General features: G+C 39.8%; 1 protein-coding gene across 11 annotated transcripts in view; it reads right to left on the bottom strand.

Moving 5' to 3' along the window:
* Positions 1–20,655, bottom strand: part of TMEM165 (transmembrane protein 165) — a 100,913-nt gene extending 80,258 nt beyond the window's left edge. For 8 of the 11 annotated variants that reach the window (XM_045533052.1, XM_045533051.1, XM_045533059.1 and 5 more), the window contains exons 1-4: positions 20,408–20,617; positions 8,036–8,261; positions 2,555–2,730; positions 1,895–2,077 (exon numbers count right to left, since the gene is read on the bottom strand). In XM_045533052.1, the coding sequence (XP_045389008.1) occupies positions 1,895–2,077; positions 2,555–2,730; positions 8,036–8,261; positions 20,408–20,602 (780 nt within the window). In that variant the 5' untranslated portion in view covers positions 20,603–20,617. Of the gene's footprint in view, positions 1–1,894; positions 2,078–2,554; positions 2,731–8,035; positions 8,262–15,247; positions 15,348–20,407 lie in introns of those variants that run through there. The other 3 variants (XM_045533061.1, XM_045533062.1, XM_045533057.1) reach the window with 2 other exon arrangements.
* Positions 20,656–21,012: the final 357 nt, after the last annotated feature.

Here is a 21,012-nt window from a genome sequence, read left to right as displayed (position 1 = left end):
CAGCCCAGTCAGCACATGCCATGCTACATGGGTGGACCAGGGGGTCTCGTGGAGAGGGAAGTCCTGTGCCTTTCACAAGTCGCTCTATGCCACACAGAAGAGCATATAAGAAAAATGAAAGGCCGGGTGCCGTGGCTCACACCGGTAATCCTAGCACTTTGGGGGGCCAAGGGAGGAGGATCACTTGTGACCAGGAGATCAAGACTAGCCTGGGCCCCCATCTCTACCAAAAAAAATAAAAATAAATTAGCTGTACGTGGTGGCACACGTCTATAGTCCCAGCTACTCAGGAGAGGCTGAGGCAGGAAGATCACCTGAGCCCAGGAGTTGGAGGTTGCAGTGACTATATGATCCACTGCACTCTAGCCCATGCAACAGAGTGAGACCCTGTTTCAAAAACCCCCCAAACAGAAGAATGCCATGCAAAGAAAATAAAAACATGATTCTGCCATCATGGCAGCTCACCCCAGCAGCACCACGACAAATGGTCACTTACTTTCAAGTCCCCATTCTGGCAATCAGAAAGCCAGTAAAAGGCCAGAAATCAAGAAGAATACATGGCATAGGCATTGAAGTGACATTTTAAAAGAAAGTTTGTTTTATGGAAATCAAATGAAAACCAGTTCCATCTTTTCCCAAAATACAGCATTTCTGAGGCTTTTCTGACGAAATAGCCTTTCCCAACTATCTTAGTCCTGGCCCTCAAACTACAGCGTACGTTAAGAAGTTTGTTCTTCTATGGTAGACATTTCCAAGGAGTTAGAAACAATTTCAATCTGATAAAAACAGTATAATGTGATATCAAAACAGATATGAAATAATGTAAGTTAAGATCAAGAGCCTGAAAAGCAGCAGCAGCGGCATTCTATTCCACGACCACCGCCTTGGTGAGTCCTGGCAAGTATTCGAGAACCATGAGACTCCTCCTGCAGTGCTTTACTATTCACCTCCACAAGAAGAAAGACTGAAAAATAAACCACCAATAGGTATCTTTTAAATAAGTGGCACTTAAGAACTACAAACAAGATCAATAGAAAGGCTACAAGGCAGACAGCCTCGACGCTAGTCCTTGCCCCTGCCACCAACCAGCTTGTGCCTCATCTCCCCAGGCCTCAGGTTCTATCCATCTGGAAAGGCTACAGTGAGAGGATCTGTAGACTTAACAAAAATTTTCTGTACAGAAACAAACAAGTCATCCATAATGGCAGTACTCAAAGGTACTGCACTGTAAACATTTTGATTTCCTAAAGTCTTTTGTTCATTTTATATTTTAAAAGTAAACCTTTAAAAATTTCTCCAAGGCATTAAAATGATGTTGAACAATAAAACATTCCAAGAGCTACATAGAAATTTGTAAGTAAGTGAACCACTTCTCTTCTGCTAAACAGAGTATTTCTATACTTCCACTAAATTGCAATAATTATTTTATAAGTAGCCTGTACAACATTCAATTATTTCTTTAGTATAACAAAAGAGCCAGAAGTTATACACTTTTAAGGCTTTAGGTACTTTTGCCAAATTGGCCTGCAGTATTATGTCAATTTATACTTTCAACAACTACATGAAGGAAAGTTGTGAGATAAGAAAGAAAACCAAGCCAAGAAAACAACTGCCCCAGCAACTTTTTGACAAAACCAAAGGGAAAAGGAGTCAGCGAGATGAGTGAAAAGAGACCAATTAAGTTTGGATACAAGAATTTCATCTGACTGGTAGCAGAACCTGGGAGGTCAATTTTAGAGAGTAGCAGGATTATATCAGATGTAAAACAAACAGTCTAGCACATGAAAGAATGTCTTGGCCCCACTCTGTGTCCAATATTTTCTGGAGCAAAGTTAACATTAATTGTGTTTAGTTTTAATACAAAAGCAAGTCTTCTCTCAAATTTGTCACTCACCTCTCTAGCTGCCAAAACAATTGTAGTTAGTTGAGAGCGATCACCCCATTCTGCTAAGAATGTTAACGTCAGTGCTTGAACAAAAATCGGTGAAATAAAATGCAGCCACTTTTTCTGAGGTATCGTCGTGCTTGTACCCGTTTCAACATCTCCTGGTCCATTTAAGAGTTTGGTTCGTTGAAACTAAAATAAAAAAAATGACATTAATCCCAGGAAGCGAATCAAAATAGCGCAAAATCACTTAATCTTTCTTTTTAAAACTGTTTAAAATTCTATGGAATGTGCTCCACAGAAACTAAATCTATGTGACCCCAAACTTCCCCTCTGAACCACTGGTCTCACAAAGCAACAAATGCTGTATTCTCAATTCTTCCATTCCTCCCCAACAAAACAAACATTATGTACTGATCACTTACTGTCCTAGATGCTAGGGAAGAAACGTGAAATTACACAGCACAGTTCCTGCTTTGCAGGAGTCTATCATCCATCTAAAAGACCCGATTGCCTGTGTTCAGCATGAATCTCTCAGCTTCCTTCTACCACATTCGTATTAACCCACAGTCATACTTGCAGCCAGCTGTAAGAACAGACACTAAACTAAATAAGCTATTTTTGTGGAGTCCACACATACCCCACAGATGTGGCCACGCTATGACTTACTTCTTCATCTTTCTTCTTTAATTCTGCTTGAACTTCTTCCAGTTCCTCTTGACCCTCATCAGGGCTCATCTTTAAGCCTTCCCGAAGCATTCTAATGCCAAAAATGGCAAATAATGCAGTTGAAACATAGTATGTATACACCCTGGGGATGACTGTGGTGGCATAGCCAAACAAAACTGCAAGAAATGCAAGAGCATATTTGTTAATTAGCATGTATCACAACCAACCAAAGGAACTCCAGAAATCATATTTATTACTAAGGGAAAACTGGTTCACGTTAGGAATTAATCTAATATGTAATAACCTTAAATAATTCCATTTCCTTCCCTTCTACCACTATTGAATCCTTAGGTCTAGCCAAGGACCTAACACAGCTTACCAAGAAACCAATGGTCCCGCTGAACATGGCATGCCTTCCTCAGAGACCTTGAAGAAGATACTGAACTCCCTTGCAAACATGTCCAGCCAGGGACTGGCTTGCCACTTATGTCATGCAGGGCATGGTGCTTGAGGTAGAGGGGTAGCTTTGATGCCCTCTAAAGAGCAGAACATTTTATGACCTGGAAGCTATACCACTTCCATACGTAGGTGTTATTCCTTCCTCACAAACCTTTAAATTACAAACCAATAAGTTGAAGAATCATGACAATAGCAGGATTCAAATTCTACTTCTTTGTAACTATTTAAAATATCTTATGAAAGAAAACTAAAAATTCCTTATACATATATTAAAATGTTTAGAGCAGACTCAAAATTATTCAGTATTCCTTCCTATTGATGAGGAAAGACAATTGTGTAAGTTATAAAAAAATGATCCTCAGAACGACATCAAGAATGCAAATCCTAACTGTGAAACACAAGTGCTTCAGTAATTAAAACTTACAAATGACAGAAAGGCCAGGGGACCATGCATATAATAAATGCAACTACTCTTTACCTCACCAGTTTTTTATAAAATGGGTACACTTATAGATCTGCCTGAACATCAAATGTATAACTACGTGTGTAAACTATTCCCTGCTACATTACAAAATGAGAAGGATTTTACAATCACGTTTAGAAATGTAGCAAACTTATGCTTGTGTGCATATCTACATTTGAATTATATGTATATTTATATTTATGCATATGTACGTGTACACACACACACACACACACACACACGATACAGGCATATGTATTTTCTAGCTCTGTGTACTGAAAGGGCCAAGCAGCACAGACATCTTAGTAACAAAGAGCCCACCCTGCACCCAGATCTTGGGTTTTAACACCATTCTCCACTAAAAGGCTCCTCAATGCTTCTCAGAGAAATGGCCAATTTCAAGACTGGGCAGAATAGGTTGCAAGATGAACCTGCAATATCCTGTCTAATGGTAAGAAAAAGAGCAAAAACAAATGATGGGAGCCTGTCACAAGGACACAGGAGGCAGCCTGGAGAAGCTGCCACTAGCCCAATCTGGAATAATTTAATCAACAGAACAGTTAAATAGTTAATTATAAACCACTGAAAAAAGGAATGAATTTGTCTACACTGGCAGCAAATAGACAAACAAATGGAGAAGAGGAGAGCTCTTGCTTACAGTAGAATGCCAAGGCTCACTGGTAAACCTGGAAGCAGTCCTGGAATTAGACAGTCATTTTGCAGACATCAACAGAAGGTTTAGATCATCAACTGATGCTAAATCTATGGGGAAATGCTGATGAGGAACAAGGTATTTGTACCGTCTTAGAGTATATCTCCCTACAGACTGCATATTAGTTGCAAGGGAAGACAGAGACAGCATACAAATTTTCATTGGGTGATCAAAATTAACATATCAATGAGGGATAAATGGACACCATATGCTTCCAGATGGGACACTCTTAAAGGGACACAAAATCACCTATGCAGTTTTCTAGTCAAGAATGCATAACCTCAACGTAAAAATGAGGAAATAGGCCGGGCATGGTGGCTCACGCCTGTAATCCTAGCACTCTGGGAGGCCAAGGTGGGTGGATTGTTTGAGCTCAGGAGTTCGAGACCAGCCTGAGCAAGAGCTAGACCCAGTATCTACTAAAAATAGAAATTTTATGGACAGCTAAAAATATACATAGAAAAAAATTAGCAGGGCATGGTGGCGCATGCCTGTAGTCTCAGCTACTTGGGAAGATGAGGCAGGAGGATCGCTTGAGCCCAGGAGTTTGAGGTTGCTGTGAGCTAGGCTGTTGCCATGGCACTCTAGCCAGGGTGACAGAGCGGGACTCTGCCTCAAAAAAAAAAAAAAAAAAAGAGGAAATATCAGACAAACACAAAGTGTGGAACAGTCCACTGGGGGAGGTGAAGGACAGTATATTCTTCAAAAAATGTTGATGTCATAAAACACATTTTAAAAGGCTAGGGAAATACTTCAGATTAAAAGACTAAAAAGATAGTAACTAAATGCAATACATGATCTAGACTGGATCCTGTACTGGCAAGGTAAAACACTGCTATAAATGATATTTTTAGGTCAACTGACAAAATATGGTTGATAAAGTTATCAATATAGCTAAAATATGTATGTATATGTACATATTATCTGTAATTTACATATAAATTATATGTACACGATGTCACAGATATTTAAATTATATGTATACATATATATAAAATTTTATTTAGATAGAGTAAACACAAAAGCTAAAGTAAAGGGGGGAAATTTTCACAATAGGTGAATCTGGTGAATGTATACAGGTGTTCCTTGTACTATTTTATTTTTGCAGCTTTGTAAATTTAAAAATTATTCCCATAAAATGTTTTAAAAATTAAAAAAAATGTTATTTAGTGACACTTACAATCTTGCCTTTTCTGCTTTGACAGCTTATCGAGAACAAAAACCTATCTGGCATCACAACTTTGTTTCTTCTCCCCTTGGTTACTGTCCCCCTATTTCCTCTTTCTTTTGAAGCCTTTCTTCTGACATTCAAACACTTTATTGGCAAAGGCACACTAAAATTAATAATATTTTTATTTTTTCAACAATTTCTAAATAATTTAACAAGGTACTTCTAATTCTAAGTAAAAGACCAACATGTATGAGAATATTCATGTGATAAATTTTAGAAAACCTTTTGGTATACTTGATGGTTTCTAATTTTCTGCTTTCAGCAAAATCAACAGAAGATCTTACTGAGTTGTCAGCTGTAAAGTCATTAAAAATCACTTTTGATGACAAACCACTATGTGATTTTTAGCACATAACTCAGGAGAGTTCTGAACTCAGTGACATGGCTATAATAAAATTCCTTCCCATCTGCTTACTTACGTGCATAAAATTTCTCAGCTCTCACACCTGTCTTTTTCTGGCCAGTGAGTACATACCTCCCCTTACGTCTATTTTTTTTTAAAAAGCTTCAGTGTTAATGCAAACTCTACTTCATTCTAGCAGGTAAGCAGTATTCATTCATGGGTACATAAACTAATTTAAAAAGCTCATCTCATTAACAGATGTAGCCACAATTTTAAAAAATGTTTAATTATTTAAATTTGTGATATATTTGCTTTGATCAACTGTGTACTAATAACTATAAATCAATCCATGGAGCTAACATTTAGAGATTAATAAAGGAAATTTCCAACATCTTAAAATTTAATTATATTACTTGCATATTTTTATTGCAAATAAATATGATGGGGTAGTCTGCAAAAGATTTTGAAGCAAAAATTTATAATCATAAGGGTAAAATTCTGTGAGGAAAGCAAATAAAAATAAGAATTATAAGAAGAAAATACATATATTTTCAACTGTTAAAGAGTTTGTGTTTAATGGAATGATGGTGATGGTAGGTATCAAATTATTAATGGTATTTAGACTCCACTGGGTGTATTTTAAAATACCATTAAGTTTTATTTTACAAAATATGCCAAAAATTAGGTAAACTCCTTAAATTTAAGATGAAAAATTTTAGGCAACTTTTATGTGAGAGCTGGATATATAATTTTTCAAAATAATTTTAGAGAATATACAAGGAAAAGGTCTGAAGACCACTGCTACAGATTATTTTAAGAAGTCCAGGTGAGAAGAGCTGTCAGGGTCCCAGTGGACGGCAAGACTCACGGCAGGCGACAGCCGAGGGAGAGGAGCTGAACACACAGGAGAGGCGGAGAACTGAGGGGCGGGGGTGCAGGGGAGGGGTGGGCGCAGGCAGGGGAGGCGGCCTTCTGGGTGTCTGCACAGCTGCCAGCCTCAGCCACAAAGTTCTCCGATACTGTTAAACTCATGCCAAATAGTGACTTCGCCATCTGAGGCTCTCTCCACTTTTCCCATTTCCTATAATCAAAATTTGCTTCTGAAGAGTAAATCATGTTCTTATTGTGAAATATGAACAATGCCCATACTAATTTCCAAAATGTGAAAGGTATTCAATAGATTTTCACCATTAAAATACTTATTTATATGTGTAAAAATACATACACTTGAACAAGCAGCCAGAATAGAAACTATTGTGCTCTTTACGACATGAGTTTCATAATGATAAATCTAAGGCGTGCTGAGGGAAGAGAGGTGAATGAGCACTCTAAATACCGCGTCTCACTAATACAGACCATAGCCCTATGAGGTGGGTATGATCTGCATCTGACAGACGGGGGAACTAAAGCTCAAAGAGGTTATTAAGTACCTTATCATTAGGCTAATCCACGGCAGAGTATAACACTCAAACCCAGGTCTGACTCTAAGGGGAAAGCTCACTATTATCCACCAAACCATGTGGCTTGGGGTGGCTTTAGAATCAGAGAGTAAACTTTGTTATTTTTTTTCCTTTCCTTTTCTTTAAGATACAGGGTCTCGCTCTGTTGCTCAGGCTGGTGTGCAGTGGCGCGATCATAGTTCACTGGAATCTTGAACTCCTGGGCTCAAACGATCTTCCCGCCTCAGCCTCCCAAAGTGCTGGCATTACAGGCATGAGCCACTGCACCCAGCCTGTTCAGTTATTTTAGTGTTACGTTTACTTTCTTATGCTCTAGTTCTTTAAAAAAATCAAAGCCTATAAGGTAGTAAGTAGTAAATCAAAAAGTAACAAAAATGGAGCCTAAGAATGTTTCACTCCTTGCCATAATGGGTAAGAACAGCTTAATAAAACACAATGCACTGAAAGTTACTTTTAAGTTATTATTTCCCAAATGTCCTTTAACAGAAAAACACGCAATTCTCTGTGGTTTCTTGGATCCTATTCTAAAATATGGAATATAAATATTATTTACCTGGACTGAAAAGAAAAAAAGTTGAAACAATAAAAACAAAGATAAAAACCCCAGTGAATAAATGAGTCTGTATCTTGGTTCTGAATAGGTAAAAATCTTATTTAAAAAGTACAACCTGGTTTTCAGGAATTTAGGTACTGAAACCATTTGCTGTTTACTAAAATCTAGAACAGAAACCAATTTCCAATATAACGACACTCAGTGCCACACACCATGCTTTCCCGTGGACTCAGCAACCCATGGGGGCAGAGCACACTTACCTGACAAGCACGTCATCAGGCCCAAGGCAAGCATGGCGCCAGCCAACACGGTCAAACGGTTATAGCGCATCGCCATGATGGCTGCTATAAAAAACGTTTTATCACCCAGTTCAGATACAATGATAACCGATATGGCGGCAACAAATGCATGGATAAACCCCAAGTTAGTTTGAGCAGCTGGATCTTCTTTACTGGTGTGGACTGGGGCTGGTGGCGTTAATCCTTTCTGAAATTAAAAAAATATACATCTGTTACTTTTTGGAAAAAAATCATTATTTAAAATTCTTTTATTTTGCATGTAAGATTGTTTTTATTTTTTCATCATGGTCATTAGACTTATTTACTATCTAATCAATTTGAAAGCCATTAGTAATGACAGTAACCTCTGATGATGGTTGCTGCTACAGGTTGAGCATACCTTATCTGAAATGCTTGGGACCAGAAATGTTTCCAATTTCAATTTTTTTTGGATGTTGGAATATGTGCATTATACTTGAGCATCCCTAATCTGAAAATCTGAAATCCAAAATGCTCCAAAGAGAATTTCCTTTGAGCATCATGTCAACACTCAAGAACTTTTGGATTTTGGAACATTCTGAATTAGGGATACTCAACACATATAATGTAGATCTATGTATGATTCTCCAAAACAATTTAAAAAGACCAGCTATATCCATGAATTAAAATTACCTTATTTTCAAAGTATTTGTGATTTGAGATTTGGTTCTTAGCTAAGTCTCATTCGAATTTTAATTAGTAACTTGGGTGGGAGACCAGGCATGTTTATTAAACATTCAAGTGACATTAAGCTGAGAGAAATTTCATTAACACTTTAAAGGCAAAGGAGGACCTAGAAAGCTCTCACCAGGCTAGAGCATGAGTTGGCTCTCGCTAAAACAAGGTTTGATGTAGCCGGATGTATGGACAGTCCTATGCTGTAGTCTACAAATATCCTAGAAGGTAAAGTGGTTTAATAAAAAAGACAAACCAGAGTCTTGGTTGGCATTAGGCTGAAAATGTGATAAAGCTCCAAAAAAAAAGCAGGAAGCTCTCTGCTTTTAGGAGTTAGTGACGAGTTCAATATCATTCTGTGCTATTTAGCCTTCCCCAGAGTTCTGTACGTGGTTCTGAGGCGCCACTCTCAGAAGGCAGGGCCTCTGAGAACCACCAGGGACGATGGAAAAGAGTCTGCAACCAGAGACTGGCAAGTCACTCCTGAGGCCAAACCTAGCCTGTGAGAGCAAAGAATACTTTTTACATTTTTAATAGGTTGTAAAAAATAAAAAGGAAGAGAGAGGGAGGGAGGGAGAGAGGAAGGGAAAGAGGTAGGATGGTGTGTGGGAGGACAGATGAAAGGAGGGAAAGAAGAAAGGAAGGAAGATTATGCAACAGAGACCTTATGTAGCCTGGAAATACGTGGCCTGAAAAACATAAAACATTTACTGTCTGGCCCATTACAAAAAGTTGCTAACTTGGCTCTAACACAGTCCCATGAGGGACGAAGAAGGGACAGGATGTCTGTGTTCCAATAATTGGGAAAGTCTGTATGTGAGTCTATTGCTCTGTGCACTCTATATGGTCCTAAGAGGCAGAATAAAAAGAGGTAGCAAGTTTAAGCTTAATAGCAAGAAAAGATTTCTATCTCGACAGAGCCAGCTGAAGCTGGAATGGACTGCTAGAGGAGGTGGTAAATTCTCTTCTCTTCTCATGGCCTGAGTTCCAGAGAAGGAAACTACCACTTACAGGAAATGGGCTAGACAAGTGGTTCTCAGCCAGAGCAATTTTGTCTCCCAGGGGACATCTGGCTACGTTTGGAGACATTTTTGGGGTTGTCACAACTGAAAGGGAACTACTCACATCGAGTGGGTAGAGGCCAAAGACGCTGAGAAATATCCTACAATGCACAGCACAGCCCCTCCACAACCAAGAACTATCTATCCAAACGTCAACACTTCTCAGACTGAGAAACCCTAGGCTAGATAAATCACTTCCAAAGGTCTCTTTCTATCCTTTTAATTAACTTTAAAGCTATGAATCTCTACAAACCTGGAAGATAAATAAGAAAAAGAAACCCAAAAACATAGTCATTTTGGACAGGGTGAAAACAAGTACTGGTAAAGGCCCCAGTCAAACATCAAAGTGAAAATAAAATTCTGAATTCTTACTGTTCATGTCATTCCTTAATATATAACACAAACCTGACTCCACATTTCACAGTAACGATCAGAAGAACTTAAGCATCACCTTTGAGGCTAGAATTCTGAGCTAAATATTGGGGAGATTTAACAATTCAGAAACGATCTGCTGCCTCGGCAGCCGGCTCTGGATGAAGCAAGGACGCCACGTTACGGGCCTCTGCCTTCTCTCCGTTACCACAGCTCCACCCGTGCTCCTTCCACTCTGATGTGCCTTTAAACATGAGCTTCCTTTCTCTTCCATAGCCTGTGAGTATTAAGCATCCTAGAAAACAAAGGCATTTCAACTCAGCTCTCCCTAACACTTTTTCCTCCTGGACATACTTTTTATATGAAAAAACTTCATTGTAAAATTTCAAGATCTGAAATCTAAGAAAAATTTTAGGAATAAATATATACCATTTATGATCACTTAGCTCTAAACTCAAACAGGAAATGTTTACTTTTTAAATCAAACGTAATAGTAATCACAACTACATATTCTTATGGTTTTATAATTCCCAGCCATAAAACCTTGGCTACATTAATTAATCAACCTCTGTTCTTCTGTGAAATGTAGAGATAAATAAAATCAGCCTTAAGAGTACAGTTGTGCACATAACAACATTTTGGTCAATGATGGAACACATATTTAATGGTGGTCCCATGAGATTTTTTTTTTTTAAGGCTGGACAAGTGAAGCAGCGAGCGGAGAAAGAACAAAGGAATCTGTAACTGGTTGTGATCAATTAGTTGTAAACACCACTGCACTCGGACCAGCTCCCATAAGATTTTAATATCATATTTTTACTGTACCTTGTCTATGTTTAGATACACAAATACTTACTGTGTTACAACTGCCTACAGTACTCAGTACAGTAACATGCCATTTAGGTTTGCAGCCTAGCAGCAACAGGCCATTCCATATAGCCTGGGTGTGGAGTAGACTATACTGTCTAGGTTTGTCTAAGTACACTTGTGTGATGTTCACACAATGACAAAATTGCCTAACGATACAATTGCTTAATGCATTTCTCAGACTGTATCCCCACCATTAAGCAATATATGATTGTAAATCAAAAAACTGCATACTCTTAAAACCTTCCTATATATAGAACACAAGAAAAATCAACCTACAGCTTTTGTTACATGTTAAGCCAGTCCTGGATGGCCACAATCATACTGGTAAACAACCAACCACGGTGATAAGAACTTAAAAGTATCAGGATACTGTGAAAATACAAAATTTTTTAAAATTAAAATATTGACAGGATTAGGAAATCTTCAGCTATCATACATTTATTGCTCGCAGTGTGCAAGGGTCATCTCCTTTGTCTCATTCACCTTCACAGCTACACGGTGATCAGACCGCCTGGCTCCATATCCAAGGCATCGTCAGTCACTGTATGACACTGGGCCAGTAAGTACACTTCCCTATGACTCAAGTTCATCTGCAAGGTAGGCGCCACCTGCACCTCACAGAGTTGTTGGGAGGATTAAATTAAATTAAACAAATAAGGCCCCTTACTGTATGCCTAGCATACAGTAAGCACTCTATTAGAGTTAAGTTTTTGTAGTGCCACACAATATGACCAGCTTAATCTTCCTGAAACTAATTTCATTATGTTACTTCACTGTTTAAGAAACTGTAATGATGTTTTTACACCTAGAATATTTGGGGTAAAGTCCAAATACTCACGGTAACTATCCAGCACTTCCCATCTAATCACACACCAGTTCCCAAAATGAACCTTATCCACCATCCTGACAGATGAGCCAGAGCATCACTGTCTAATGAAAAATAATGCAAGTCACAAAGATAAGCCACACAATGCAGTTTTACATTTTTCTAGTAGCCATATTTTTAAAAGTGAAAATAGGTTAAATTATTTTTAATAACATTTTATTTAACCCAATATATCCAAAACACTACTATTTAAATTACAAGAAGCATTCTAAAAATTACTGAGATGTTTTAACATTCTTTTGTTCATACTAAGTCTTCCGACTCTGGTGTGTACTTACCGCACATCTCAACCTTGAACCAGCCCCAGATCAAGTGCAGCACGTGACTCAGGGCCACAGCACTGGGCAGTGGGCCTGAGAGCATGCCAAGCTTTTGCTAACCACAAGCCTTCAGTCACAGCCCTACCTCCCCCCTCCTACTTCCTTTTTATCATTCCCCTATTCATCGAGATTCCTCAAGCTCTAACACAAGTAGACCCTCTTCAGCAACGACTATCCAAATAACTCTAGCCCTTAACATCCTGCCCCCATAAAATAAAACTGAATGTATCCTGTGGGCAATAAAGTCATGGCAGGTGCATGACAGAAACAAAGTTTAACATAGGAACATTCAAAGAGTTGATCATTTTGTATTAAAAACATGTATAAATGTAAGGCTATCATTCGTAATAAAAAAAAGACAAAATAACAAAATGTCCATCGATAGGAAACTAGTTAAATGGTAGATCCAAGTAATGGAATATTATGCAGCTAAAATAAGAATGTTCTATATGTACTAATGTGGAAAAATCATTAAGATAATTTGTATGTATGTCATGTATATGCATGTATATGCGTGTGGGAGGAGCAGTGTAGGCAGGTACAGTAGGTACACAACTGTAAATGCACACCAAATCTCAAGATTCAAGTTAATAATCGGTCTTTCCAGGGAAGGAGTCAGCATGACTACAGGGGTCGGCAAACTTTTTCTAGAATAGAAGGAAAAGAGACATAACTTCTCACTCTACATTCTTCTTTACCTTCTCGATTTTTTTAACATGCACATTATTACAGACACTTGTGCACCACTTCGAAACCTCTTGACCTAACTTCTTACTCCAGCTATGGGAGACCTGTTTCTTCTAGGCTGTCTCTGGCTTCAGGCAGGTCCAAGCAGAAAGCAATGCTCCCATCTGTGGGGCAATCTTTGACCAGCAGGGAAGGCAGTTCTGAGATTCACCTCATAAGGCTCCTGGAAAGTTTCAGTGGGATTCAGTACTAGTCACTCTTAAGTGGCTAACTTGAAAGTACACCAAGAGTATACGCATTTACCTCTTTTCTGGACTGATGATGAGAAAGATAAATTGGGCCCAGAATGAAAATCCTGCACGTTTATCGGCTAACTTAGGAGGCAAGAGGGAAGCCCTTAAAGGTTTCTTGAGTCCAAGACATAAATTCGACTCAGCCACTGTGACCAATAAATAATCGGGACACGCAGAGTGGAGACACCATCCACCATACCAGTTAGCTGGAGGTCAGCTGCGAGAGACCCAAGCTGAGGGCAAATTAGAGCAGGAAAGGATTCTGCACATGGGGGAAAGAAGAAACATCAACAGACCTTTAAGGGGGGTGGGGACCAAGGATGGTGGTGAGGTTTTTCTGCCTGGCTGACTGGGAGAAATATCAGTATTCCTAAAAGGTTATGTGGGAAGGAGTAGGTTGGTTTCAGATATGTTCAATTTGAGGTGATAAAACCATTTCAAATGAAGGTTTCCAAGAGATCACCAGAAATGGGTCACCAGAGTTTAGGCTAGGACAGCCTCAAGGTATGTACAAATAAGTCCTCATTTAACATCCCGGATAGATTCTTGGAAACTGACTTCAAGCAAAATGACATAAAACGAAACAAATTTGTTCTTCTTATCAACATTGCAATGAAATGATGTTGAAGAAAAATGTCATTCAAGGACCTTCTGTAAGTCATTTCACTTAAAGTCACAGTTTCCAAGAACCTACTTGAGGACAGTGAGGATTTACTGTATCTGGTTGCTGGCAGCCTAAATTTATCAGCTAGAGCTTTGCAAGTAGATGAGATTTCCAGGGGATAAGGCAAAGAGATAAAGTTCAAAACATGAGCCTTAGTCTTTATTTAGGGAAGGGGGTGGAAGGAGGAAAAAAGATAGAAAAATGGAAAAAAAACCTGTCTTAGATATTTAGAGCATTAGGCAGTAGGTAAAGCATCACAAATGGTCAAGGTAAGAACAACTATGACTCACTGAGCTACTAACTAGATGACAGGTATTTTCATATACATTGTTTGATTTGATACTCAAAAAACTTAAGAGCTGTTATCCCAGATTAACACATTAGGGGAAACTGAAGCCAAATAGGCTTAAATAATTTTGCCAAGTTCATATAGCTGAGATGGACTCTTAAAAAAGTGGAGAGTTAACAGTGTCAAATGAGAACTGAAAAAGATCCCTGAATTTAACAATTCACTAGGTTACACGTGTCCTTCAAAAACGGAATTTCAACAAAAAGGCAGGACTGAAGCCAGATAATGAAAAGACTAGAGAAAAGTGAAAAAGCAGCTAATCCCCTAGTTAGAAGTTTGGTTTATAAAACTGAAAAAAAGAAGCTAATATAGTCAAGTAGGGTTAAATGAATGACCTTTTTTTCCCCTTTCCCAAAATAGAACAAACCTGTGAACATGTGTAAGCAACTGGAAAGGAACCAGTAGAAAGTGAGAGAATAAAGGTATTAAGGAAGTCAGAAGAAAACAGGAACATGGACATAGAGAGGAGTACTGGAAAGGATGACAGTTTTGTCCAAAACATGAAAAGCACAGAGAGAATAGGCAAAGCAGTGATTATTCAGATGCATACAGAAGGCTCAGATGCAGTGAATTCCAATTTTGATATTCCACTATTCAGTTACACAGTGCTGTACCATAGTAAGTAATGAAATACTAGTGTTTTTCTTGATATAAATAACATTTCAGTATTTTAATGTCTAAAATACAACTTACTTTACACCTTGAGATCAGGATCAACAATTTGTAATTTAAAAAAAACTTGCTGAATAAAAGTCTTCTCTACTGAAAGTTAAAATTAACTGAAAGTTAAAATTAATTCCAAACTGAAAAATTATTTTTAAAAAATAGAAAAAAAGTATCCTCATATGAAAAGCATTCTCTTATAGTTTCATGATCCTCAAGAAGAAAATTAATATCGACAAAGAAAAAAATAATTCCTAGTCTAGTTCTAGAGTTCAAATGAACACAAATTGACTGTATTGAAATTGACACAGATACCTGCATCGGAATCTCCATCTATACTTGATGAAACTAGAGATGAAGATGCTTTCTTTGAAACAAAATCTACAGCTTGCTACCAAGAAAAAGAATGATGTTCCTGCAAAAAAACAAAAACAAAGTTGCTCAACAAAAGTTATTAAATAAGAGGTGAGATTATTTGAAGATAAAGGAGTCAGGAAAATGCTTAGAATTAGCTTTTAACTGTCTCCTTGACATTACTTCCCGATACAAAGTCAGGAAAACTTTTTCAAAAGCTGTAAAAATGTGCACAAAAATACACATGCAACTTAAACAATGACACCAGGGGTAAAACCTGATTTCAAAAGATTTCATTAAAATTAGAGATAAAATAATATTTTATTGTAAATTTTCACTATTAGGTCTTTATTTGTGGATGGTTACTTTTTAAATATTTTATTTTTATTAATGTTACTTGCTAATTCACATTAGAATATATATCTAACAATAACATTTTATAGAATATATTTTATTTTATAGACAGAATCTCGCTCTATCAGTCAGGCTGGAGTGCAGTGGTATAATCAGAACTTACTGTAGCCTCAAACTCTGGGGTTCAAGTGATCCTCCTGTCCTGGCCTCCAGCTGAGTAGCCAGGATTACAAGCACATGCCACCCCGCTAGTTTTTAAAAAGATTTTTCTGTAGAGATAAGTCTCATTATGTTGCCCAGGCTGGTCTCAAACTCCTGGGCTTAAGGGAACCTGCCCCCCCACCTTGGCCTCCCAAAGTGCTAGGATTACAGGCATGAGCCATCCTCACCTGGCCACATTTTAATTTTAATGAATGTTTAACAACTTTATATTATTGTTTTATAATGTATTTATGGATTTAGATACAAAGTTTATTAAATGTATTTGGTTTCATTGATTTTTTTAATGAATTGTTTTGAAGATAGAATATACCACCAAATAAATTCAGTAACATAATAATTTCATTCTGAGAAGGCAATTATGAGTAGGAGTCCTCATACCTGGTGGCCTCAATCTTAGCTGTGAAGAGACTAGAATTAGGTGGTTGGACTGGATGTAGGACTGCAATTTAATGAAAATGAAAAAAGGTTTAACATTTTCTGTGGAAGGTGTTCTCACAGTTAAAACATAACAAATAGAAGAAAATGCCAAGAAACAGTAAAGTAAAAAATATGATAATAAGAACTTGTACTGGGTCAGGCAATAAGATGTTGTGACTATATTAACAGCGGGCACTATGCAACCGGAGTTCTTTGGACTTCTAGAATATGCAGTAAATTATAAATTACTTCATAAAAGCCAGGATCAAAGTAATCAACAGCACTTTTTTTCCATGGGTTTGTAAATTGGGGTTTAATCCTGACTAGTAAATTCAGAGTGAACTTCAACTCTTTAGCCTGATTATAGAGAAAATAAATACCCAAAGTAGAAAGCCCTGTTTGAAGTTCAGTTACTTGCCTTTAAAATTTCCCTGTAAGGTACAACTACATTTTTATAATGTATCTCCCACCTGAATGCTTACCAACCAAGGAGAGAGATTTCCCCCTGTATTTTCAGAAGTCCACTCACACAATGGCATAAAAAAGGTTAAATTTAAATATCCTACCCTTTTAAAAGATCTATTGCACGTAATTGCAAAGCAAATCAGTTGAAACTTATATTCAGCAACGCTGAACCCTTGCTTAAATAGCTGTTAAACTGTATTTTGGTCATTTCTTACCTCCACCAAGTGGACAAAAAAAGCAAATGACACTTCTACTATACACTTTAGAAAACATGTGAAAGAAAAAAATCTTTCACCCTTCAGTAGTACTGCAGATAGAGGAAAAAGTACTTGAGCCATATCAAAAAGTTACATGAAAATATAATTTAGACAAGACAATTATATTGTGCTATAATATAGAAGAAATTAGAATAAATGCCTAACTAAAAAGAACCTCAACAAGAACACATGAAAATATTAAAGGGAAAAATCCTATCATATTGTACCTGCCCCTTCCCTCCACATCTCTACTTTTGAAAGCAAGGATCCTTAAGACCACTTAAAGATGGTCACTGGACACGTTTCTACCTCTACCTCTGTGGCCTCATTTTTACATGGCTATATTTTTCCCAGCTACCTTAAAGGGTTTTTTGATAGCTATACTGACGGCAATTTCTATCTTTCAAATCATAAGATGACTAAAACTTTGATGAGATGACTGGAAAGTTACACTCTGAAGCACCAAGTTTCTTAACTCCCAATAGGTATTGTTTTAAAATAAACTTCCGATACTGAGTTAAATGACAGAGGGCTAAATGAAGAACACTAAAAGTCAAGTTCATGAATCAGCATTTCAGAAGTGGTCAAGTACGGTCAGCTGAGCCCAGGAATGACAGGCAGAGCAGTGGGAAATGGAGCCCCACTCCTGAAGGCTGGGGGTGGTGTGGCAAGCAAAGGGAAAAAGACAGGAAAACCCACTCACTACTCTGTCCCCCACCAGTGGACTAAACGCCGTGGCTTCTCATCATGTTAAATGACTCACGTGGCCTTCTCTTCCCGGTTCTTCGTGAAGTTGGGAAAAGCTGAGTTGAGAGGGTGAAAAAAAAAGAATAAAAAAAAAAGTAGACTCACACTTCTTGTACACCTCTGACCCGACCTGCACTACATCTCTGCTATCATGGGACATTGATTACTCTCAAGTTCTAATGCTTTTGATCTTTTCTTTACTTTCTCTTTTAAAACTTTACCAGAGTCCTAGAATTAACTATATAATCAGTTGAAATTAAATTTTCTAAACCAACACCAATCCATGAATGGATATAAACACATTTCCAGGCAGCAAATGATAAATTTCTTAATTCCATGGAGGGGATCCTTTAGCAACTAAAAAAAAAAGGTTGGATAAATATTATTAAAAATAGTTGTTTTTCTGGTTGAGTTTATTTTACAGCCAGTCTTTCCATAAAGGTATTTAATAGCTGATATGAACTTCAGATGCACACACTTCAATTCATTCTTAGAAAATTATTTAATAAATGCCAAGAACACGCAGGGTCTTATGGAAGAGACAAAGAAAGAATAAGCCACAGCCATGCTCTCAGGACACTCAAAAGCTAGTGGGGGCAGTTAAGGCACGTGAGCAACGCACAAGAACCTAAAGTAGCAGTACGCCTGTGAGAACATGCCCTAAGACACAAACAGAATGTTAACCCCCTGGAACCCAGAGAAGGGGAAGGGGAAAGCCACACATCAGGATCAAAGACCTACATCAATATACTATACAATAAACCATTAAAATTCATTAATGAACTAAATAAAATAGTTTTAGTTCCAGTATGATATAATGAATGTTAATAAAACCTCCTAAGGCACAGAGACCCAGACTCTAATTCTGGTAATTCATTAATGAATTAAATAAAATAGTTTTAAAAGAGTTCTAGTGTGATATAAGGAATGCTAATAAAATGTCACAAGGCATGGAGATCCAGATTCTAATTCTGGTTCTACTGAGAACTAGCTTCTAGCTCTGTGACACTAAAATAGCACTCTTTCCAAACCTAGGTTTCCTCATCTATAAATGAGAAATGGTACCTGCTCTACCTGCTTAACAGGCTATTGTCAGTATGCAATTGGCTCAAAGAATCTTAACTTCATGATAACTTTAAATCTCAGCTTCCTTCCCCCACAGGAATCTCCTAACAGGTAGTCAGTTATTTAACTTCTTCCTGAGTACTTCCAGTAAAGAGAATTTCATTATTTCTCAAGACTGATTACCACATTTGGGTCAGCTCTAATTCTTAGAAAATACTTGCCTAAAACCAAGATCAGCCTCTCAGAAATGTGCATCCTCTAGTCCTACACAGAAAAACAAAAACAAAAAACTCGAAACACCTAACAAGGGTAACATGCAACGACATGAAAAAATGAAAAGTCATGTATTCAGAGAGAATCACCTTCAACCAGGAAATCTCAGGAAAGACTTCACAGAGTTGGTAATCCACTGGTTCTTGAAGGTGGGAAGGGTTATGACCCACAAGCTCTAGGTCTTTTTTTTTTTTTGAGGAAGTCTTTTGTTAGGGAGAGAAGCACATGGCAAGGGAGCACATGGCATGTCCCAACAGTTCCCGAAGCACATCCTTTTTTGAGTACAGTATATGAGCAGGGGAGTGGTGGCTGGAGGTCAGCTGGAGCAAGGTCATTAAGAAACCTGAACATCAACCTGCTGAAAAGGCAGGATTGAAATCAGCAGGCAGGAGCAATTCACCGAGCACTTCTGAGAAGATGGTAGAATTCGATGTTTAGGAAGATTAGTTAAGTGGAGATCAGCTGGGCGCAGCCTTGGTGGGAGTAGGGGGCTGAATGTCAAACAGGCCCCTACTAGGAAAGACTAAAGAGGTTGGAATTCAGGAGTCAAAACTGGAAAAGGCGAGAAAGCCCAAGACTGGTAGAGGGAAGAAATTTTAACTCGCTGCCACTGCCAAGTGACGAAGAAAGGAGTGATTCTATTAATACAGATTAAGAAGTTAATTTACATCTAAATAAAACAGAGCATTCTGATTTACTTATAAATCTAGTTTTGGCATCTCTCGCCGCTGCAACACTCTGTATAGTCCAAGACTGATTCTTCCTCCTCTGCGTTCCTAAGGGCTACTTCCTGCAAGCCAAAGCACGTTTTTAAAAAGTGAGAGTCACGGTTCATAATCCATACTTATTTGGCAAAAACCACAGGCCACGCCAAGCTGAATTCGGGTAAGCAGTTTTGGATAAACTGTTTCGACGATGAAACGGCCCATGTGATTATCCTCAGGGAATTACAAAAAGCCTCCCAGCTGCCTTCCGTTAAAAACTTTCCACTTGGGACGAGTATTGCCAGCAACCCTATGACACATCTCATCAATGACACGCCCATTCCCGAGCGGCACCCCGGTCCTCCGGAACTAAGGCTGACGGAGGGCTCCCGGCGGGCCCTCCCTCTCCCTCCCCCAGAAGGAGCCGGCGAGGCCAGGCCTCGGCAGGAAAAGCGGAGACCATCGCCTCCCACCCGGGAGCAGGCCCAGGCTCCCCTCCCCCGGCCCGCGCCCAGGCGGAAGGCGGCGCTCCCGGCGGGCCCGAGCCCGGTACCCGGCGCAGCCGGCTCCGCAGCCCCGCCCGTCCCCTCCCCCGCCGCCCGGCCCGGCCCGCTCACCTCGGCCCGCGCCGGCTCGGGGCCCTGCACGGCCGCCGGCTGCAGCTGCTGGGCCGGCGCCGGCGGTTCTTTGTTCCGGTGGCTGAGGTCTTCGTCGGGGCCGGCCCGGACCCCGGCCCAGAGCAGCGGAACCAGCAGGAGCAGGAGCAGCCGCGGCGCCGACGCGCGGCAGCCCCCCCGGGCCGCGGCCGCCATCCCGCCCGCCGAGCCGGCCGCGCACGGGCAGCGCAGGAGGAAGTGCCGGCGCCGGGAACTCCCGCCCGAGCCGCCTTCGCGGCGCGTCCCTCACGCCTCGCCGCCGCCGCTCAGGGCGCCGTCGGCACCATGCGGGGGACGGGAGAGGCGGGCCGGAGGCGCAGGGCAGGCCTGTCCGCAGCCGGCGGATCGGCTCCCGTCCTCCCGGCTCCCGTCCTCCCCGCGGAGCCGCTCGGGACTCCGCCAACCGCCTCGGCGCGGCCCCGCCCAACTCCGCGGGCCCCGCCCCTGCCCGCGGCGGCCTCCCATTGGCCCGGCGCCGCCCCGGCGTCGTGACGTTCGCGGCCAGGTGGGGGCGCGGCTCGCGCGGTCCTGCCTCGGCCTTGGCGCTGCGGACGGTACCCGGGGAC

This window comes from Lemur catta, chromosome 19 (genome assembly GCF_020740605.2).
Source record: "Lemur catta isolate mLemCat1 chromosome 19, mLemCat1.pri, whole genome shotgun sequence".
Taxonomy (NCBI): domain Eukaryota; kingdom Metazoa; phylum Chordata; class Mammalia; order Primates; family Lemuridae; genus Lemur; species Lemur catta.
This window is presented reverse-complemented; position numbering and strand designations above follow the sequence as displayed.